We start from the raw sequence: 24,253 nt of genomic DNA, 5'->3' as shown, positions 1-24,253 counted from the left end.
CCAGTTTCCACAGCCTTAGGTGGAGCCTACCTTGCAGGGCCCACTCCACTTCCCCTCCTCTGCATGCCTGATCACCAACTGCCTTTATTACTATCCTCTCAGTCCCACACAACCTCTGGAAATCTCGCTAAGCAGCGATTTCTAAACAGCATAAAATATACACAGTTGATTCTCCTTATTCACAGTACTGTAGTTGCGTTCTGTAAAGTTTCTGTAAATACTGAATTAGGGAATAATGAAGCATTGCTCCTAGAAGAAAATACAGGGTAGGTTCCCGTGAGCCCCTGGTCACAATACTTTCCTCAATCAATCAACACGTAACCTTGTTCTATGTGTGTTTCTGTTTAAAAACAACTTATTTAATATGTATTATTGATCCATAAACATTGTACTCTGGCCAACAGTACTCTAACTCACGCCTGAATGAAGTTTCTGGAGCACCCATATCTTCTCCATCAGGCCCATCACAGCCTTCTCGTGCTTAGGAGCATTAGATGGCATTAGTACTATGCTTGGGGGGCATTTGCAATGGTGAACTCACCAATAAAGAGCACAAAAATTTTTAAAAAGATGGCATTAAATAGACCACAAAAAGGGTACTAGTTTGCAGTATGAGAGAGAAGGTAGAATGTCATCTGGTCTGACCTTGTTTGACATAAGTAGAAAGCGTGTACATCAGGTGACCCAAATTTTTTGCCACTCTGTGCAGGTTCAAAATTACCAGCAGGCATGGTGGCTCATGACTCTGATCCCAGTACCTTGGAGGCTGAGGCAGGAGGATCGTTTGAGGCCAGGAGTTCAAGACCAGTCTGGACAACATGGTGAGACCCTCATCTCTACCCAAAAAAAAAAAAAATAGCCAGGCATGGTGGCACACGCCTGTAGTCCCAGCCACTAGGGAGGCTGAGGCAAGAAAATCGCCTGAGCCCAGGAGTTCAAGGTTACAGAGAGTTATGATGACACCACTGCACCCCAGCCTGGATGACAGAGACCCCATCTTAAAAATGAAAAATGACCATAAAGGTGCTGTGAGTATTGATTTTGGAGTTAACAACAAATTTTAGCAAGTAGACGAATTCACACATACAGAATCCATGAATACTGAGGATCAAGCATCTTTTAGAAGAAGCTGAAACTTAAATTCCTGAGATTCCCATTTTTACTTAAGTAGAAGGGAGAGGAGGTTAAGGAATTACAATATAATATCAAAAAGGCCCCCAAACACTAGAAATCCTACTCTTTCAAAGGATCTCTTTGGAGATCCTTCACCCGACCTTCCGCCCTGTCCCGAGGGCCTCAGCCACAACCCCAGTGAGCAGTCTGGGGCCTCTGCGTAAGCACCATGGGAAAACAAATCCCTGAGCAGCCCGCCCCATCAAGACAGTTCCCACTGTCAAGAGGTTCTTCCTCCTATTGAGGCAAACTCTGCCTTCCTGTAAGTCCCGTGCCCTGGGCTGAGTTATTTTCGTCATTCCCACTACTCAGTTAATTCCTCTCCCACACAACAGATACTCAAGTACGGCCTTGCGTTACTTAATGACAGGGATGCATTCTGAGAAAAGCATTATTAGGTGACTTCATCACTGGGTGAACATCGTAGATTGTGCTTACACAAATCTGGATGGTGTAGCCCATTTCACACCTAGGCTAGAGGGAAGAGTCTATTGCTCCTGGGCTACAAACCTGTGCAGCCTGTGACTGTACTGAATACTGCAGGCAAGTGTAACACAATGGTAAGGTATTGGTGTATCTAAACATATCTGAACGTAGAAAGGGTACAACAAAAACACTGTATGATAATCTCATAGGACCACTGTCACATCATATATGTGATCCGTCATTGACCAAAATGTCATTATGCAGTACACGAGTGTAACTGAAGATAGTGCCATGTTTTTCCCTGCCCAGGTGTGGGATTGCCATAGACAACAATACTTACACTGCAGAAAAAGTGTATCCAGATTCTACCATTTGAGAGAAGATAGGAATTTAATTTGAGCTATGGGCAGAAGGGAGAGCTTCATTAGCTTTTGACTCAAACTCTCTAAATAGGAGCTATTTCTCTAATGATGACAATGGGCAATTTCTGGGTACTTGCTAGGTGCCAGGTCCTGTCTGAAGCACTTTGCACATACGATCACATTTAGTTTAATTAACTGGAGAAGAGAAACACCGCAGGAAGGTAGACCCTCTTGCAAAACCCAGGTGAAAGATAACAAGGATCTGAGTCAGGGCAGCGGCCATGGTGGTGAGAGACAGATGAGCAGTAGGACTGAGAGGGCTTGGAGGCCGGCCAGATGTGGAACGAGGGAGAGGGAGGTGTGGAAGATGGTTGTGGTTTCTGGCCTAAGAAACTGGATAGATTCTATGCATTCGAATCAACCAACATTGGAGGCCATTCAGAACAGGTTTGGGGGAAAGACAAGGGCATTGGTTTAGGCAATGACTAACTGGAAGACTCCACACATCACCCAGAATACAAGCCTGCATCTCTGCTCTGGCCTCAATCCCTCTCTGCATAATAAATCGGAGGGCTGGGCTGAGGTCCCTGAGGGCTGAAAAAGGGCAAACAAGGACAGGGCTAGGAACATCAGACTACAGATAAAGAACGGAAGGTAGATGCTCTTTCGGGGAATGAGCATGAGCTTCTGCAGATTCTCCTCCCAAATGCCTGATGAGTGGGTGCTCCACCTCCCTACTCACATGAACACATCCCCACACACACGCACAAACACCTGAGTGCACACACACCCACAAATACATATACTCACACACACATGCACACACACACACACACACAGCACAAACATGCACACACACATACACACACGCACACACAGCACAAACATGCACACACACATACACACACGCACACACATGCACACCTATATGCATACACAAACACGAGTGCACACACCCACAAATACACTCACACACGCATGCATAAACACACGTACATACACACACAGCACAAACATGCACACACACATACACATGCACACACAGCACAAACATGCACATGCAAACACATACACACAAGCACACACATGCACATCTCTATACACACACACACAAACACACATATGTACACACACCAGGATTAAAATACAGTCTGGCAATAGATCAGCCACAGAGCATCTCTACCTGGGCTTCTCTGGGAATTTTTGTGGGTAGAGGAACCCTGCCTACTTCTGGCTATACCCACCTCTCAGATAACTGGATGGACAGCAACATCATAAGGCTGGACCTTAGATGTCTCCAGTTTGTCCTTATTTCCAAAGCAGCTACATTCTCATTTGAGCCTTAGAACAATCCTATGAGTTGGTGTTATCTCTAAATACAGAAACTGAGAGCCGGAGAGATTCAATGACCAGAAGCGAAGTCTCCTGACCCTATGGAAGGCAGCAGTCACTGCAGCAGGATGGAAGGGAATGAGTGAAGTGGATGAAGAGCAGGATCGCCCTGATACAGAGCATCCCCATTTTTGTCTCTCTCAACCCCTTCTAAACATCACCCAGCTCAATCCCCCCTGTCCCCAGTTTCCTGTCTCAAAGCAGAGCTGAGCTGAGTTAACCACGTCTCACCTAGGCCAGGGCCTGTGGAGGAGGCTGCAGCCCAATGGAGAGCAAATCTGAGTACCTATGTGACAGAGAAGACAAAGGGGAGGGCAGATCTGTGTCCAGTTCAAAGAGACAGAAGTGTAGCAACATCCTTGTTCAGCCAGCTCCAAAAGGAGCTGCTGCAGCTTTTAGGAGGATAGCAGATGAGCCCAGAACCCCTCATTTTCTGCCATCTGCCCAGTGCTAATCTGAGCTCACAACAATCTCGGGCTGCAGAGGTGGAGGAGACACTGACCTCCACCTGCCTCTGGTTTCTCAGTAGGCAGTCCCGCAGCACTGGCTCCCATTTCCTGAGCAGGGTGTCCCAAGAGTGGGCATCCCCCGATCTGCTGCTCCCATCACCACCACAGCCAGCCAATGAGGGATCCGGAGAACTGGAGGAGCCAGAGTCCACGTCCGGTAAAGAATGCATCTCACACTCTGGCCTGGAGCTGTTCCCGGCGGCCTGGGCCAAGTCTTCTGAGACCTGTGTAGCCAAGAGACTGAAGGGCCGAGAGAGACATCGAGGGTCTTTATGAGGCCCATCCAAGCTGGCAGCTTTGGCTCCCATCTCCTGGGGGCTCTGGCAAGGGGACTCAGCCTCTCTGGATGGTGGGCAGCCTTCTGCTTCTCCACGTTCCCCGGCAGAGCCAAGCGAGAGCCGAATAAAGCTAAAGCTTGAGGCAAAGGCACCGTGAGAGCCAGGAGGGGCTGGGGGGTCCTCAGGGCCACAGCCAGGGTTGCAGCTATTGCTACTCAACTCTGCTGATGGCACAGAGCCTGCTGCCTGGACACGCCTTGCTCCATCACTGCAGGCTGCCTCCCAGCTGGCGTCCAAGGTCTCAGAACTGTCCATGGCTGCAAACTCTTGCTGCCACCCAGCATTCCCAGGGCCACACAGCCTGCTAGGCCTGTCACGCAATCTGGTGCCACCTCTGAGCTGAATCCCAAAGTGTGCTGAGGTTCCTCTCACAGAAGTCACAGCAGGGGCTGCTGCGCTCTTGGAAACAGGGCTCCCGACCAAGAGACCTCTCAGGTCAAGGCCACACTCTCTGGTCCTGGACTCCGAGTGGTGGGACTCCTCGCCAGGCACCCCTCCTGGGACCCGGAACAGTGTGCCCACTGCTGGGGAAAGGAACCCGATCCCAGGCCCTGTCGAGCTTCTCATGTAGCCCGGCCTCCGTGCCAGCCGCCGCCTCCGAAAGCACGCTGCAGGTGGTAAGCAATCCCGGCTGCCTGGGAAAGAAAGAGAAGACAGCACTAAACATGCAGTTCTTACTGGCCCAGCTGGAACTGCATCTGGAGCACATCCCTAGGTTTAAAGGTCATCTCTCGGTACACCTGTCAAAGATAGATGCTGGCTCAGTGGTCCTGAGGCCAATCCAGTATGAAAATCCCAACAATCCTCAGGAAGTGTTTGCCTGGAACATGTAGAAATCAACACAGCATCTCAGCTCCTGGGTTTAGCAGAGCAACTGGCACTGCTGTACGCTATGCCCACAGGTCAGCATGAACACAACCTTGGCGGCTCCTGAACCCTCCAACATCTTGACTGTTGGTCTTTTATGGCACATCAGTACTCTCATCCTGGAGTGGGCCTAGAAAGCAAATGACGTGAAAGTGGGATGCCAGAGCACGCCCCTAAATGAGATCCAACCATTTACTCTAGCTATTCATTGAACAACATGTGAATGTTCACTAGCGGGGCTATCCACGTCCCTGCAAGACTGATCTGTTGCTGCAGACCATGGATAGCTGGCTGTGCCGCAGTGTATGGCCATCATCTCATCTCACTCAGTGAATGACAGGAGGCCTGCTTGATGTGTTCTCCAAACCAGCGCTGTATTCCCCTCCCAGCTAGGCTATAGGAATAGGAACAATAACAAATGCTGACTCCTCATTGCCTGGTTCAAACCCTGACTATACCACTTGCTGGTTGTGTGACCTTCCACAAAGTTATTTAACTGCTCTGTGCCTCAGTTTCCCCATCAGTAAAGTGGTGATATTAACAGCTCTCTCATAAGGTGGTTGTGAGCTTTCAACTAAATGAGTTACTATTTGTAGACAGCTTAGAACAATGTCTGGCACATATGATAAGAGTTATTAAAATGTCATTTTTAGATTGCATAGCATTTTGCTACTCATAATGTGTTTTTAATTTACATTAATTTCATTCACTCCCTCCCAAAATCATGTGACTCAATCAGGCCAGAAACTATAGCTTTCCTTTTATATTGAAGGCAACTGAGATTCAGAGAACTTGCCTTTCCAGAATCCCCTGCAAGTAGCCAAGTGACCAGGCCAAAGTCTCATGACTCTACTGGCCCACACAGAGCTCCCTCATCTCAGGACCCTGCCACATTGCAAATCAGGCATGAAAGTAAAACCAGGCAGCACTGGACACGGCTGTACTCATACCATGGCCTATGGCGAGAAGTGGAACAAAGCTTCACTCCAGGCCCACACATCCTGCTTTGCTTCCCAGAACAGACGCGGTCTTGGAATCTTTGTCCTGTTAAGCCGAGATCAGTAGGCATTAAAGATCCCACTGAGCTACGATCATGGCACATGTCAGCTCCTAAAAGGGGTGGAGTTGGCACTGATAATCTCTGGGAAAATGAGCACAATGACCTCCAACCCTCTATTTCCTGACTTGAGCATCTGAAGATAACAGAGCCCAAGACTTGCTCACACAGTGACTTGCTCTTGCCAACTGCAGGGAGCCCCAGAAGGGCCAATGCTGCCCGGGGCACACAGAATTCGGAAGCTTGCAGGGAAGGGAGGAAAGGAATCAGGGACCATGAGGTGGTGGTGGAGGAAGTCAGAGTAAAGAAAGGAAGGGAGGCATTTAACACTATAACTCTAGGAGATCGGTACTATTCCCATTTTACAAATAATACAGCTAAAGCTCAGAAAGCCTTACTTTGCCCCAGAACTCCCGGATCATGGTTTCCCAAAGCCCGGACTTTAACTGAGGCTTGTCTGGTTCCAAAGTACACGCCCTTTCAATTCCCTTTGCCTCCAAGTATATCAGTTAGGGCAACAGCGTAAAATGACAGGAAGGCAAAAGAAACATTTCATTTTTTTTTTCTTTCTTCAAGACAGAGGACATGCGAGTTGAAGCCAGTAGAAAAGGACACGATGAGACGTACAGAAGGAATCCTTCATCATCCGAGGACATGAGGCTCCCTGCAGTGTCCGGACCCGACCGCCAGGGGGAGCAGTCGGAACAGGGCGGCCGGGCGTTGGGAGGGGGTAGAGAGAGACCCTCAGGGACACTCGCTCATAACCCCTGCAAAGCGGGCAAAACGTTCTCCAGAGGGCAAAGCGTCTGAAAGTACGTTAGAGAAAACATTGAATTCGGGCTTCAATTACCAAAGGAAAACAATCCAACAATTTCGTAGCTTGAAAAATGAGTCCAGGTGAAACCTATATTGTCTGTAGTTTAAAAAGACTTTTAACTATTTTTTTATGTAAGTACCAGTCATCCAGATAACCCTTCTGGAGTTAAAAGAAAAAGGCTAAGTAGAAAATTATTTGTTTGAAATTTCATTTCTTTTCAAAGGCCTGAGGGCACTTCAGTCTGAGTAGCCTTTTCTTTTTCTCTTTTTTCTTTTTGTTTTTTTTGTTTTTGAGACAGTCTCACTCTTGTTGCCCAGGCTGGAGTGCAGTGGCATGATCTCGGCTCACTGCTCCCAGGTTCAAGTGATTCTCCTGCCTCAGCCTCCCAAGTAGCTGGAATTGCGGGTGCCCGCCACCACGCCCAGCTAATTTTTGTATTTTTAGTAGAGAGGGGGTTTCACCATATTGGCCAGGCTGGTCTTGAACTCCTGATCTCAGGTGGTCCACCTGCCTAGGCCTCCCAAAGCGCTGGGATTACAGTTGTGAGCCACAGCCACCGCGCCCAGCCCCTGAGTAACCTTTTCTAAAACCACTCAACCAAAGGTCCTGAAGTCCTGAAAGCCAGGTTCCAACTGCAGCACAGTGAGGTTACCCAATGTAAACCCTTGTTTCTACTGGGGCTCTGTGAAGCTGTGATGAGCTGGGGACCAGGAGCAACAAGCACAGGAGGGCAAACATAAGAGAGGTGTTTACCAAACGTGGGAATGAGATACGGGGATCACCTGGCTTCTGCACCCTGCTGAGGGCTCATGCAAACCATCCCCTGGCCATTGGCCTTCCCAGAAGGTGACCCGAATAGCAAAGACTGTCACATACTATGAATCCTAACCCTGAGGGGACAGAGGTCAGATCTGGAGGGCACTGCTGGAATCTGCTAGAAGAATTCCAGGAAACCCATATAAGGCAGGAATGAAATCTGTAGGAAAAACTCCCAGTTTCCCATAACGAAAGGCCATTTATTCTCACTCTTTTGTCCTCTTTTTTTATTTTTATTTTTTGAGGAAATTTATGACATCCCGTGACCAAAATCAATTCTCACTTACATATCCAAGTCTTGCCATCACACCTTGCAGTTCAATAAGGATTAGGATGTATTCAGATCTTGGAGATAAATACTCCTTCCTAGCACCTAAGTGCAATCCGCTCTGGCAGGAGGTTCAAGAGGGCAGGAAGCAACGTATGGCAAGGTGAAGAAAAAGCACAAAGTGCAGGCAGGTTTTGAGAGCCAGTTAGGAAACAAGCTGTACCCTCTGTGATCTGCGAAACCCAGAGATGCCTCATTCCACCCATCTAGCCCAGGAACGAACGACTGAGCAGGGAAAGGGAGCCTGGCGCAGCTTTCTCTGCTCCTCAAGGCCTCTTGTCCTGCAACAGATCAATTCTAAAGGGAAGTGCTCATGCCTTACTTCCTCTCTGAAGCACAGACCTGCTTGCCCTGGTAATCTATGACCCCTATCTCCACCTTATCCAACCCAACAAGCTCTGATTGGAGGGAAATGAAAGACAGCAGCTTAGAACAGACCCAGATGTCAATGGGTCTCTATATACAGTCTAAATAGGATGCCTGGAAATTTATGTTGACCTAGCTTAGAAGGAAAATTGGGGCAAGCCAATATTAACCAGCTGGATCGGCAAGAATCCTGCCAGCCCTCCCTCTATGCTCTCCCTTCATCTATCCAAATCCTTCCCAGCCTTCAGCTTCCAATCCCTTCCCCATCAGCTCCCTTCTCCTGATTGCCCAGTTAACAGGGCTTCACCAATTGTCCATATCACTCATTCCCTCCATCACTCATTCCCCCCTATGTATTGTTAACACCCGGCACTGTTAGTGATTTTCTGTGGTGGATATGAATTTTTTCCAGTTTATACTACACAGAAGTTTCCTGAGGTCCTTATAATTCCTAAAACAATCCTAGTTTACAGTATATCGGAGAATAAATTAAAATACACATTGGTCAGACAATATTCATTTTTAAATATGAAATCTTAAACATGCAGTTTAAGAAAACATGATACTTAGTTTTTGTCCTGGAGCAGTGGCTCATGCCTGTAATCCCAGCACTTTGGGAGGCTGAGGTGGGTGGATCACTTGAGGTCAGGAGTTCGAGACCAGCATGGGCAACATGGCAAGGCCCCATCTCTACTAAAAATACAAAAATTAGCCTGGTGTGGCGGTGAATGCCTGTAATTCCAGCTACTCAGGAGGCTGAGGCAGGAGAATCTCTGGAACCTGGGAGACGGAGGTTGCAGTGAGCCAAGACCGCACCACTGCACTCCAGCCTGGGTGACAGAGCAAGACTCTTGTCTCAAAAAACAAAACAAAACAAAAAAAATGACTCATAGGCTTGGGCAGGTCACTTGGCTGCCCTGTACCCCAATGATTCTAAGGTCTCCTGAAGGAAAAATGCTGGGACCTCGAGGCTGCTGCAGGGAATGCACCAAATAGCAAGAGAAGAACACGACTTTACAAAACATGATTTGCATATAAATTTATAGTGGAAGCATAAAGGAATATATTCTTTTCAGGGAAGGAATTTTAATCCCATCTGTCACGGTTGGGGTAAAAGATCTTAATACATTCAGGCTAACCAAATAGTCAGAACCGTAAAGAAACAATATATCTCTCTGGATTAATTTGTTTCCAAAGAATCAGAATCCAGTAATAGGCACTAAGCACAAACACTCTACTGAGCCGAAGTCCATCTTCCTTCGATAATTCAGAGAGCACTTAAGGCTTCTGAAGTGCCTTCAGGTCACTGTAATAAGCATCCAGTGAGCAAGGCAAGCGGGGGGGGGTGGAATAAATCACCTGTATTGTATTTCCAATTTAATCATGTAACCATTTCCATAAAACAATTCCTTATTGAACACTAGATGATACATGGGGTACAGACATGAACAAGACACCATCCCTGCCCTCAAACTGCTTATGATCTAGCAAGGAATGTCAGTCAGGCACACAAAAACTGTTACAGGAATTGAATGTACTCTTTCAATCATGGAGGAAGGAGAATTCAATTTGAAATTAAACTAATGAAGGAACCTGGTTAGGTCAGTTGGTTAACGGTTCTAAGGCCTTCCATGAGCTCCAAATTATGTGCCACCCCATAAAACCACCTCATGGGATTAAAGGGAAGAATGGTGCTGCATCTGGTGAAAAAGAAGTGAGGGCCGTCACAAACACATCTTTCATTTCTACCAGAAACAAAAGGTTTTTTGCCCTTTGAGAAAATGAATGCCACAAGTCAGTCCTGATGCAGACGCATTTTGTGAGTTACTCAGTTTAAACTCAGAAGAACTAAGGAAGGACAGGTTTACATCCAGAGACCTGATCCCACAGCTCTCCTATTAATAAGGTGGCACAGAAATACTAGAAATAGAGTAGCAAATCCACCACCCACTGTCCATGTTTGCAAATACACACACACACACACACACACATTTGTACATACTCATGTAAGCACCAGGGTGAGGAACAAAGAAGGTTCTAGAACTGACATAGAAGAGGAATTATCACACTCTTCTCTCTTTATTCCCAGAAATGTCAACAAAAACATGTAAGTGTAAAATCTAATTAATCCCTACTTTGCTAACTGACCATTTCTGACATTTTAGAATGTATGTGGGTTTGGAATTGACCTCCCCTACCATTTCCTGAGGCTTCCATTGCATTTTCCCTATGATTTTTTTTTTTTACTTTTAATTGTGGTAACATATACCTAACATAAAATTACCATTTTTGCCATGTTTCAATGTATCATTCAGTGGCATTAGGTACATTCACATTGTTGTACAATCGTCACCATCATGCACCTGAAGAACTTTTTCACCTTCCCAAACTGAAACATGGCACCCATTAAATATTAACTCCCCACTTCCCCCTGCCCCAGTCCCTGGTAACCACCATTCTACTTTCTGTCTCTCTAGATTTATTCATTGTTAATTCAACAACCTGGGCCTAAGCTTGGCCTAAGCTTGGCCTAAAATTGGAAGTCCAACAGAAAGTGCGTTTTCAACACCATCCATGTGCATGAAGGAACATTGTTGGGGGGGCCCACATGTGTGATATGAAAATAATACAAACGTTATATGGTTTGGCTGTGTCCCCACCCAAATCTCACCTTGAATTGTACTCCCATAATTCTCATGTGTTGTGGGAGGGGATCCAGTGGGAGATCACTGGAATGACGGGGGCAGTTTCCCCCATACTGTTCTCATGGTAATGAATAAGTCTCATGAGATCTGATGGGTTTATCAGGGGTTTCTGCTTTTGCTTCTTCCTCATTTTCTCTTGCCACCACCATGTAAGAAGTGCCTTTCACCTCCCTCCATGATTCTGAGGCCTCCCCAGGCATGTGAAACTGTAAGTCCAATTAAACCTCTTTTTCTTCCCAGTCTCAAGTATGTCATTATCAGCAGCATAAAAATGGACTAACACAGGAAATTGGCACCAGCAGACTGGGGTGTTCCTGAAAAGATACCCAAAAATGTGGAAGCAACTTTGGAACTGGGTAATAGGCAGAGGCTGGAACAGTTTGGAGGGCTCAGAAGAAGACAGGTAAATGTGGGAAAGTTTGGAACTCCCTGGAGACTTGTTAAATGGCTTTGACCAAAAGCCTGATAGTGACAGGAACAATAAGGTCCAGGCTGAGGTGGTCTCAGATGGAGATGAGGAACTTGTTGGGAACTGGAGCAAAGGTGACTCTTGTTATGTTTTAGCGAAGAGACTGGCAGCATTTTGCCCCTGCCCTAGCGATCTGTGGAACTTTGAACTTGAGAGGGATGATTTAGGGTATCTGGCGGAAGAAATGTCTAAGCAGCAAAGCATTCAAGAGGTGACCTGGGTGCTGTTAAAGGCATTCAGATATATGAGGGAAGCAGAGCATAAAAGTTCAGAAAATTTGCAGCATGACAATGTGACAGAAAAGAAAAACCCATTTTCTGAGGAGAAATTCAAGCCAGCTGCAGAAATTTGCATGAGTAACAATGAGCCAAATGTTAAGCCCCAGGACAATGGGGAAGACATCTCCTTGGCATGTCAAATGTCTTCACAACAGCTCCTCCCATCACAGGCCTGGAGGCCCAGGAGGAAAAAAAGGTTTTGTGGGCTGGGCCCAGGGTCCCTGTGCTATGGGCATGGGGACTTAGTACCCTGTGTCCCAACTGATCCAGCTGTGGCTGAAAGGGGCCAACATAGAGCTCGGGCCATGGCTTCAGAGGGTACAAGCGCCAAGCCTTGGCAGCTTCCACTTGGTGTTGAGCCTGCAAGTGCACAGAAGTCAAGAATTGGAGTTTGGGAACCACCACCTAGATTTCAGAACACGTATGGAAATGGCTGGATGCCCAGGCAGAAGTTTGCTGCAGGTGTGGGGCACTCATGGAGAATCTCTGCTAGGGCAGAGGAAGGGAAATATGGGGTTGGAGCCCCCACACAGAGTCCCTACTGGGGCACCACCTAGTGGAGCTGGGAGAAGAGGGCCATCATCCTCCAGACCCCGGGATGGTAGATCCACCGACAGCTTGCACTATCCACCTGGAAAAGCTGCAGACACTCAGTGCCAGCCTGTGAAAGCAGCTGGGAGGGAGGCTGTACCCTGCAAAGCCACAGGGGTGGAGCTGCCCGAGACCATGGGAACCCACCTCTTGCATCAGTGTGACCTGGATGTGAGATCTGGAGGTCATTTCGGAGCTTTAAATTTTGACCACCCACTGGATTTCAGACTTGCATGGGCCCTATAACCCCTTTGTTTTGGCCAATTTCTCCTATTTGGAACAGCTGTATTTACCCAATACTTGTACTCCCATTGTATCTAGGAAGTAACTAACTTGCTTTTGATTTTACAGGCTCATGGGTAGAAGGGACTTGCCTTGTCTCAGGTGAGACTTTGGATTGTGGACTTTTGGGTTAGAAGTGCCTTTTGCCAGGCTGGGTGCTGTGGCTTATGCCTGTAATCCCAGCACTTTGGGAGGCCGAGGCAGGCAGATCACGAGGTCAGGAGTTCAAGACCAGGCTGGCCAATATGGTCAAACTCCGTCTCTACTAAAAATATAAAAACTAGCTGGGCGTGGTGGCAGACACCTGTAGTCCCAGCTACTTGGGAGGCTGAGGCAGAAGAATCGCTTGAACCCAGGAAGCAGAGGTTGCAGTGAGGCAAGATCATGCCACTGCATTCCAGCCTGGGCAACAGAATGAGACTCTGTCTCAAAAAAAATAAAATACAATAAAAGAAAATAAAGAAGTGCCTCTTGCCTCCTGCCATGCTTTTGAGGCCTCCCCAGCCACGTGGAACTGTAAGTCCAATTAAGCCTCTTTTTCTTCCCAGTCTTGGGCATATCTTCATCAGCAGCATGAAAACTAACTAATATAAAATGTATACAAATATAAATCCAAATGTGTATATGTCTATACACAACTATACGTATGAATTATTTATAAACACATATACACAAAGAGAAAGGTAGATATAGATATGAAGATGGAGCAAGAGAGAGGGAGATTTCTATGCAAGTGAAGCATTCCTTCCCACTCCCTTTCAAAATCTGCCAACCGAGCAGGTCAATCAAGGAATCGCCACAGAATCTTGCACTGGGCTTGCTGCCATCACATTCACCAACAGATACCATCCATCTCTTTGCAAGGTAGATTGTTTTCCTAGGCATGATTATTCACCGGCTGCTCTTTCTTGGAGAAGCGAACCACTCTACCCTGTTGGGGCATTTCAGTCATCTGGAAAGCTGAGTGGACTGCAGGTACAGATGCCAACAGGTCTGAAGGCCACCGGGAGCTCCACCAGAGGCAAAGCTCTGTCGCTGTTTTTCCTGTCAGCCTCCTCATCACCCAAAGGCTAGAGGTTTGACGCCAGGTGGCATTCCCACAGGCACGACTTCCTTACAACAGCCTCACAGTCGGAAGGGATGAATCCCACACTGAACTGGCTTTTTATTTAATTGTCTACAGTCTCAGCCCAGAATAACTGAAACTGGAATTACTGTTCTGCTTGGAACAGTCTTTCAGCACAGGAGATAGATATGTGCTAAAAGTATAAACAAAAGCAAAAGAATGATAAACCAGTCTTAACAGCGAACAGGACGTGATGTGCAAGGGACCTCGAGGGCAATGTTCCATTTTTAAGCCTGCTGGTATTTACACAGGTGCCTACTGTATTATTCTCAAACAATACATAGGAAAAAATTCATGCAATTATGAAGTAATTCAAGGGTAACGTTCCATTTCTTAAGTGGTGGTTACACAGGTACTCATTGTATTATTTTCAAACAGCACATATAAAACCTATGTGTAATTATATATTAAACACATAATTATATATAAATACAATTTTCATAACTGTGAAATATTTGATAATACTTTTTCAAGTTGGGTGCATATATGCCCCTGTAGTCCCAGCTACTCAGGAGACTGAGCCGGGAGGATCACTTGAGCCCAGGAGTTCAAGGCTGCAATGAGCTATGATTTCTCCTATGAATAGCCACTGTACTCCAGCCTGGGCAACTTAGCAAGACCCCGCCTCTAAAAATTAATTATTAATTTTTCAAAGTCATGGTCCCTGTCCTCAACAGAGCTCATGGCTCCCTGGGGAAGACAGACATGTCAACAAGCAGATGCAGACCAGGCTGTGAGCAACTCCACTGCAGGAGGCCAGGAAATCGAACTGGAAGGCTGAGCCTTCCCAAGCCAAAAAGGAGGGTGAGGTCATTGCCGGTGGAGGGAACAGCAAGCACAGCGTGAAAGGCAGCGTTGAGTGCAGCCAGCTTGAAGAAGTTCAGAACCACTGGGACTTGCGTACAGACAGCGTGGCAGCTGTGGAGGATGAGGCAGACGACGGGATGAGAACAGGCCCAGGGTGGCTTACAGGTGGGGACCCAGAGGACAGGGCCAAGGCAGGACCTGGCCACAGGGAAGAGAGCTGGAAACACATGCCATGCAAGTGGGAAAGCCAGGAGGGTTAAATGAGGTCGCCTAAGAAGGCAAATCCTGAAAGAAGAAGAGGGCTTGCAAAAAAAAAAAAAAAAATGACCAGAAATCACCCAAGGAAACCACACTGGGATTCCAGGAGGGATTGGTCACAGAGGTGTTGGTCACAGAGGGGTTGGTGACAGAATACAGGCAAATTACATGCATCCCAGATGTGCCCAGGAGGATAGCTTGATCCCGGGAAGGCAAGGCGGCAGTGAGCCACAGTCATGCCATTGCACTCCAGCCTGGGCAACAGAGCAACACTCTGTCTCAAAAAAAAAAAAAAAAAAAAAAAAATCATGGCGGCATCTTTTAAAAATTCTGAGGTCCAGATCACAACCAAGACTGATGAAATTACAACATCGAGGGATGGGCAGGAGAACCGCTTGAACCCAGGAGGCGGAGGTTGTAGTGAGTCAAGATCGTGCCGTTGCATTCCAGCCTGGGCAACAAGAGTGAAACTCTTTCTCAAAAGAAAAATAGAAATTTCATAGACCCAGCTAGGGAACCTAGGAGGGTAGAGGAGAGGTCTCTTCCCCTCCATTGCCATTCAATAACTAGAGTTATTTTCAATTCATAAATAAAGATGAGGCAAAGGCACCTGGACCTGACCACCAGGGAGGTGGAGTTCAAGGCCAAGGTAAACCAGGGCAGCCTCAGCTCTGACCACAAGCTTTTTTTTGTACTGCTGAAGTTCTCTGGGGGAACAACATGATCTACACACACACACACACAAAAGAGCCCAGCACGGGATCACAAAGACACTCGATCTGTGTTCTCCATTGACCAATACAGTCTCAACTCTCTGATCCAATTTTTCTTTCCTTGTTATGTCTGGATCTCTCTTTCCCAAGCAAAGCAGGTGGTTGAGGAAATCAGTAGCAAAAGATTCATAAACCAAGTGGAAGGGTATGCTTTGAAATGCATCAAGCAGCCTCTCTCCACTGTGCTATTAATTCTCCTAAACAATTGTCTTTTTCTTTTAGTGTAAAGTACTACTCCAAAATCTGATCGCCATCTGAGCCCTAGCCCTCCTTAAGAGTGCTGCTAGCTACAGATGGGTGTCTCTAATGAATTTTTTAACTGCTGCCCTAATAAAATATGGATGAACCAGAAGGAGCCCTCTGCGTAGCTGTTATTTCAAAACAACTAAACAACTTTAAGTTTCTGCTCTTATTTTTTGCAGCAAAGAGCTGCAAACTCTCCTATCCACCCTAGCAAAAGATAGCTTCTTTCATGCTTGTCCATCTGTAAAGTTCACAGTTACCTTTTTAATGCCATATTTTATGCATGGGCTTATTTTCATGGCTTTCTAAATGCCCCATTTTGCATGCCAACTTTGACATGTGTTTATTTTAAAATGATCCCAAATTTTCAGTATTTCACACAGAAACAGCACCCTGGAAGCTGGAGTATCTTTTAAGTAAGTTCTTACCTTGTGCTAAATGTTTATAATACTCAGAATGTAAGCCCACATCAAAGCTTTGTGCCACTTTAAATGCCTGACCTTAAAAATAAAACCATTATAAAATTGCAAATGTCCTGCTCTATGGTCTTACTAAAAAACAAGGGGATATTCAGTAATTTTTTTCCACATGTTAGTATTGGAATGTAGTGCACTGGTGTGAGGGGAAAAAAAACCCAACATAACACGACTCCTATGTTATAGTGATCCACACTCTCAACAAGCCGATGTTACAACGACCTGCTGCTATATGCATGGGGGCAGGTGCTGAGCGTGACCTGTAACTTACCTGGGTCTGAGATATAAGAAAACATTTATAATAGAATACAGTTGTCTTTTATCTATACTTGAGGACCCTTCTTTTATAAAATTTCTCTAGCCTTATTTCATATAGAGACTATATATAGTTTCCAAGGTTTTTTTTTTTGGTTTTTTTTTTTTGGTTTTTTTTTTTTTGACAGAGTCTCACTCTGGTGCCCAGGCTGGAGTGCAGTGGCACGATCTCGGCTCACTGCAGCCTCCACCCTCCGGGTTCAAGCAATTCTCCTGACCCAGCCTCCCAAGTAGCTGGGATTACAGGCATGCACCACCATGCCTGGCTAATTTTTGTATTTTTAGTAGAGGCGGGGTTTCCCCATGTTGGCCAGGCTGGTCTCAAACTCCTGACCTTAGGTAATCTACCTGCCTCGGCCTCCCAAAGTACTGGGATTGCAGGCATGAACCACTGCACCCGGCCTTGCAAGTTTTAAGAGGCCATGACTACATACAGAAAGCTCAATTCTGTCTGATGAATTCAAACAGCATTAGCATTTGGAGTTGATGATAACTAGACAGGGGCTGGACTGAAGTTACCCTTTGTGCTGCCTACAAATAAAGAGGCTGTTTAAACCAATTAATACCTTATGGAAGACGACAGTGGGAAAACTTAGGATGTTTAAGAGAGCAAACTGTTTTCAAGCACTCATTTACATTCAAACAGTGCACAGTAATTACAAAGAATTCTTGTCTCTTCGTGCCTCTGTAATGCCTCTCCACTACAGAATCATCTTGAACAAAGCAATACATTTTACTGTTAAGAGTAAGTCTCCAGGGATGCTTTAATGCTTAAATATCTGAAGTGTGCTTTAGTTATAACAATGTTTTCTCATTGTGGAAAGCAACTAAACATTTTTATTAAATGCCTCTTAAAAGCTTTAGTATCCAAAGTGGCATATTTTATGATTTTTAAATTATTAAAATGAGGTGCTACTGTCTCTACCAATCACTCCTCTCTGATAGATACCACTTAAACTCTCAGATCAGGGCCATCTGCCAAAGGAGGCAGGAAGCGGAGGTGCTGGCTGCTCCCCTGAGGGCTGGGATTCAGAATATGGCAATGAGCTGCTCTTAGATATCTCAGCCAGGCACAGACCAGCATGGAGCTAGGCGCCCGCCCAGTCGGAAACCAAGCAATAGAAAATCACTCATGCAGTCCAAGGCAGTGCTTGCCAGGGAAGTGAGTGTCCCTCAGGGACTGAGAGTCAAAGGCATCAAAGACGGGGAACCTCCCAACAAGCACAAACTGGCCAGGAAGCTGTGACATTGCCTGGCTCCTAGAATTCAAGTCACCTGTGTGAACCAATCCTCACAATCAGCTGTGCATTAGAAAAGAAAACAAATGGCAGCACCCCAGGAATGACAAGACTATTAAGAGACAGAGCAACATGGCCGGGCGTGGTGGCTCACACCTGTACTGCCAGCACTTTGGAGGCCGAGGCGGGCGGATCACGAGGTCAGGAGATCGAGATCATCCTGGCTAACACGGTGAAACCGTGTCTCTACTAAAAACACAAAAAATTAGCCAGGCATGGTGGCGGGCGCCTGTAGTCCCAGCTATTTGGGAGGCTGAGGCAGCAGAATGACGCGAACCCGGGAGGCAGAGGTTGCAGTGAGCCGAGATCACGCCACTGTACTCCAGCCTGGGCAACAGAGTGAGACTCCATCTCAAGAAAAAAAAAAAAGAGAGAGAGAGAGAAACAGAGCAACGTAGTCAAGAGAGTTCTGAAGTTAGACTGGGCTTAAGCCTATCTCTACCCCTCTTTGACTTGCCCAAGTATAACTTCACCATGCCTGTTTTCTCATCTGGGGAAAGTTCATTTTAGTATCTTCCATGCATGGTAGTTGGAAAGATTGGAGAACATGAACTCATGCTCCCCTAGAGAGCCTGTGCCCTGAGGCACTTGTCCACACTGCCTTCTCTTAGTCTATAGATGATCTTATGGCCGCTAACGTCAACCATAATAGTTGAAGCAAATATCTCCACTACACGGAGCTGCCCACCTGCCCACCAGACAGAAGAGTTCCTGTTGCTTCTCACCATGCGTCCCTGGGTTCTGCTGGGTATAAATAACACATTCGTCCTCTTTGACCTCCTGTGTACAATTCCATGCTGACCATCCCCCTCTGATAGCAGTCTTTCTTCAGACACGACCAATACTATGTATTAGATGTCAATTTTTTTATTTAAGATCTCATTCCAGTCTTGCCTTCCTGAGATTACACTGCAGTCACTTTGGAGAATAGGATGTTTACAGACATGCCCTGAGTTACTTCTGTAGATGACTAATCTCATCATTATGTATGAGGTTTACTAGTTTAACATTCACGGAGAGGGTCTTACAGCAAATCAAAGTGTTGTTTTTTTGGTTGTTTCTTTTTTTTTTTCTTTGAGACAGAGTCTTGCTCTTGTTGCCCAGGCTGGAGTGCAATGGCACGCTCTCGGCTCAACCTCCACCTCCCAGGTTCAAGCAATCCTCCTGCCTCAGCCTCCCAAGTAGCTGGGATTACAGTCATGTGCCACCATGTCTGGCTAATTTTTGTATTATTAGTAGACATAGGGTTTCGCCATGTTGGTCAGGCTGGTCTCGAACTCCTGATCTTAGGTGATCCGCCTGCCTCGGCCTCCCAAAGTGCTGGGATTACAGGCATGAGCCACCACACCTGGTACAAAGTGTTGGATTTTAATTCGGTCAGTTCCCATCTGGGCGATCCTTAACAAGTTACTTAGCCTGTCCAGGTCTCAGTTTGCTCATCTGTTAAATGGGGATAATCCTATACCCTGAAAGGCTGTTGTAAGAATACAATAAAATCATGAAATGTGTGTTCTTTAAAAAACGCATTTTGAATTGGTGCCAGGTGACGTTAAATGCTCCATAAATTTTAGTTTCTTTCCCCGAGTTGTTCTGAGCACCTGAAGTCATTCCTTTATTCCGATAACATTTTGGAATTTTCCAGCACAGTCTTTAAAAAGAGAGAAGAGCTATGAATTTTCTCCCTTTTTCCTTCGTTGTGGGAGGAAAATCTGTTCATCAGTTAAAGTAATATTATTCAACGGTCCACTTCAGAGTTAGGTTTTTGGGGGGTTTTTTTTGTTTAGCTTTTCTGTTTTATCTTCCTAAGAGAGTAAAACGCAGTAAAGAGAAAATAAATAGGTGTGGGTGAATAGAAAAACAGAGAAGTCAGTAGAAGTTTACAAACTATCAGGAAAATATCATCTAAGCTGTAGGCAACTTTTGACAAGTATAAGAAACTCATGAAAATTTTAATAGATCTGTATTTTACCCTAGAGTTACAGAAACCTTCCAAATGTGTGCGCCGTGACCAGACACTACTCCAACAATCTCTCCTTTTCCTTAAGGGAGAGGTTAAAGGGAAAAATGACATTTCACACACTCTAAACACTCAAAATCAGTTTTTCCCCTCCCTCTTTGTTTACCTTCTCAGTCTCTGGGCTAGCTTTCTAACCCCTGGCAACATCCAAAGGCCTATTTCTTTTTTAAAAGGGTCTGTATAGCTAAAACAAACTAGATAAGTCTGTTTTTCTCTAGAATTAGCTTTAAAACTGGAGCTAGCTCTTGCTGAGGGAATAGAGCTTTCTTGGTACACAGTTTATTTTGAAATAAATGAAGCAATCCTGGATAATAAATTGGCTTTAATTCACTTATTGCACTGAAGGAATGTGAAAATGAGATTGGTAAATTGCTACACTGGTCTTTGAGGAATTTGGGAGAATAGGAGACATGTCAACACACTAGAAAGACAAATATCAAATTTATTTTATTTAAACAGGAAATAAGAAATGGGGAAAAGACAATAGTATTTCTTAAGAACTCTACTGTGGGTCAGGCATGGTAAACCATGGGAGAGGTAGAGGTCATAAATGTCTGGATTTTACCAAAAGGATTTAAGACGCGGCCTCTCCTGATTTCCACGTGTGGAAGTGGAGGCTGGAGACACAGAACGGTGGGACAGGTAGATGGATTCATAGCTGGGGAAAAACAGTTTCAGGCCAAATGGCTCTAAATCCTAAATGGTCACAGGGAAGGTCCCACAGGGCTCTTTCCTTTGACCTGTCCTCTTCAACATAATGGATGACAGCATCAGGACCTAAAAATGTTCCAAAGGATTGAGACTAATATACCACTGTTATATATCAAGACAAAGTAAAAATAATTTAACTAAACAGAGAGAAAGGAGTACAATATACCAGCAGACGCTGGGCACGGTGGCCCACGCCTATAATCCCAGCACTTTGGGAGGCCGAGGCGGGTGGGTGGATCACTAGGACAGGAGTTCGAGACCAGCCTGACCAACATGGTGAAACCCCGTCTCTACTAAAAATACAAAAATTAGCTGGGTGTGGAGGCACATGCCTGTAATCCCAGCTACTTGGGAGGCTGAGGCAGGAGAATCATTTTAACCCAGGAAGCAGAGGTTGCAGTGAGCCAAGATTGTGCCATTGCATCCAGCCTGGACAACTGAGGGGACTCCGTCTCAAAAAAAAAAAAAAAAGAAAGAAAGAAAGAAAAGACAAATACAATATACCAGCAGACTAGAGCTATTTGGAACAGAAAAATCGAGCTCATGGAGGAAAAGATGTCACACATTGGACAAGGAAGTAAGAAGGATCTTGAAGACAAGAGAAGACAAAGACAGAGAAAGCCCTCACCCAGAGAGCTGCCAAGGGATGAAGGCAATGGCGCACACGGGCCTCTGTGGCTGTCCCTCACGGCAGCATCTTTAAGGATATGGCCCAGTTGTACACTGGTACCTTCTAGGGTCTCTCAGCCACCTCAAGAGACCTACTAGCCCAGGAAATTTTGAGAGTAAATGTACATGTATGAGAGAGAAATATACAAATAGCATCTCTATCTGATGATAAGGTGAACTATTTTCTTAGGGTCAGAAATCCACTTCCAACCAGTTCACAATAGATCCTCCTTCCTGCCTAGATCTTTGTCTCTGAGATTGAGTGTTAACAACCACAAAGGCAACAGAGCTAAGCCACGCTAAAATGTGCAATAGGGTAGGGGTGGGGAAGAGGCGGGGAGAGAAACCCCAGGACCCAGCGATCATCTCAAAGCAAAAAGATGTGTCATTTTAGCGGGTCCACCAAGAGAGTGCAACACTTTGTGGGCAGGAGTAGCCTAAGGACCAATAAGCAGGACACATACGGATGCCTCTGAATCTGTATAAAGCCCCCACCAGGTGTGTAAGAGTATCGATGGTGTCAGCTTTTTCATTATCAATAACATCTTTTAAAGAGATATTTTCTTTTTACACACTTACTGTTGGAAGTCTCTCATCAGCTTTGTTTTAAATCCACCAATTCAGAGATTATGCCTGTGGGCACATTTTCAATTACACCACTAATCTTGGGAAAGGACCAGACAGGATTAAAATCCTTCCCAGCCTCCAAAAGAGCCCCAGTGACAGCAAAGGTAAGCCTGGGCGGGGGTAGGAATGGGGTGAAAACAAAGGGACATCTGGAACACTACACAAATCCTCGCCTCTTCTGGGTGAGTTTCAAGGTTATTTGGGGAATTTTTTTCTGTCATCAGGCTGTGTCGTTATATTGGCTGTAAGTTCATTTAACTTTGCTCTTAGGCAGAACTACATACACATGGCCATGAAGGCCATATAAAGCTGCTTTTCTTACAGTTTCCTACAATGCTTAACGTAACATATACAGGTACTCTGTGTAACCAACAAGTGCTTCAGTGTACTGCAGAGGGCTGCTCTGATGATGTCTGAGATCACCGAGCTGAGGCTGCACACCCAGGTCACACCTAGCCTGGTGATGAGACAAAAAGAAAATCAGTTGTTTCTCTGCACTTCATATTTTCTTTGTGTTTAAATTAGACAGGACATTAGAAAATACACGGTAAACTCCAAAGTGCCATAGAAATGAAATGTTTTACTATTGCTGCTTTCTACAGTTGATAACATGGTCTTATCCCAATAGCTATGGATCAAATATTGTTATAGTACCAGCCCAGTGACTGCCCACGTTATTCAATTCCCATTACTCTTCCTCCCAAAATTACAAAGCTTTAAAATGGTACATATAACAGATGTGACGTAGAAAAGAATCAGAGAGGGATTGGGAAAAAAAAATTAAAAACTAGCTTGACAAATCTGACATAATCTTATGCAATCATAAATTCACTGAGCACGTACTAAGTGCCAGACATATTCTAAACTCTTAACACATTTTATGTCAATTAATTCTTGCAAAACTGAATGAGGTAATGATCATTATCACCTTATTTTTAAGGTAAGATCACTGAGGTTTATAGGAGATAAGTAACACAGCTGGTTAGTGCTAGCTCCAGGACTAGATCCCAGGAAGTCTGGCCTCAGTCCTACCCTATTCTGCACACAATGGGCACTGGCTTTTTATGCGAGAGTCTGGGATAAATGCACATGTCTTAGTGATTGAGAAATGGAGGAGAAAAGTGTATTGACAATGCACCTTATGATCACTTCAAAGACACCTACTTTGTACCCAGCAGGGTTATAAGCATTATACAAACATAATTCATTTGATCTCACAGCAGTGCTATTACTAACCCCCTTCTACAAATGAGGAAAACTGAGGAATCAAGAGGTTAAGTAGCTTGCCCAACCTCACATGGCTAGCAACTGGAAATTTTAAATTAAAACCCAGGCAGTTTTCTCCATAACTATGCTCTGAACACTATATTGCTTCTTAAAACCATGAGAATAGCTGCCAAATACTGTAAAATATGGATAAATTTAATGGCAGACACTAAAACCAATACAACCTTCTCCAGTTCTTAAGGAGTGTTTTTGTAAGGTCCTTTACTCAGGAGAATGGAGAGTTCAAGTATGTGTCAGGCTGGGGAGAAGATAGCAGCTATTGGCCAACTATTAATCTGAGCTGTGGTAATGTTAGTTTTTTTAAGATAATCTAGGAAGATTTACCATAGGCCAGCTGATGCCTGCCTGGGTGTTCTGCTCAGTTCGTTCATAATATGAAGTCATCTCAGAAGCAGCAAGAGGTACAGTTACAGCTGAAAATACAGTCAATGGCATGGAATATCAACTTGAGAAAATCGCAAAATGCAAAGGAAAAGGTAAAGAAAAATAATGAAAGTGAAGGTGATATATACACAAGGCAAACAAAAATATGGAAAATTAGTGTCCCTTGAGAAGAAAAAATAAATAGGAAATCAAACTAAACCTACAAAGAAAAGATCACACAGCTCCCAAAAAACAAATTGAAATATTATGACCAACACCAAGATGTTCTGGTAAAATCACTGAAATCCAAAGAAAAAAAGAATGAATCCTGACTGATCCTCCGAGAAAACTCAAGTCATGTACAAAGGGCAACATTAAAGCTGGCTTCCAAAGCAATATTCAACACCAAGTAACACTCTCTGTACGGTTTGGATGGAGGCGGGGAGCAGGGTGTACTCAAGAATTTTATACCCAGCCAGGTTGCCAGACATTATAAAGACAATAAAA

At 45.1% G+C, this 24,253-nt stretch overlaps 1 protein-coding gene across 10 annotated transcripts in view; it reads right to left on the bottom strand.

Moving 5' to 3' along the window:
- Positions 1 to 24,253, bottom strand: part of DISC1 (disrupted in schizophrenia 1) — a 430,525-nt gene that overhangs the window by 345,803 nt on the left and 60,469 nt on the right. For all 10 annotated transcript variants that reach the window (XM_011997303.1, XM_011997304.1, XM_011997306.1 and 7 more), the window contains exon 2: positions 3,856 to 4,835. In XM_011997303.1, coding sequence (XP_011852693.1) covers positions 3,856 to 4,835 — 980 coding nt within the window. The remainder of the gene's footprint in view (positions 1 to 3,855; positions 4,836 to 24,253) is intronic.

The sequence above is a fragment of the Mandrillus leucophaeus genome, unplaced genomic scaffold, assembly GCF_000951045.1.
Source record: "Mandrillus leucophaeus isolate KB7577 unplaced genomic scaffold, Mleu.le_1.0 Scaffold537, whole genome shotgun sequence".
NCBI classification, from domain to species: Eukaryota; Metazoa; Chordata; class Mammalia; order Primates; family Cercopithecidae; genus Mandrillus; species Mandrillus leucophaeus.
The sequence above is the reverse complement of the archived record's forward strand: the minus strand, read 5'-3'. Positions and strand labels throughout refer to the sequence as shown.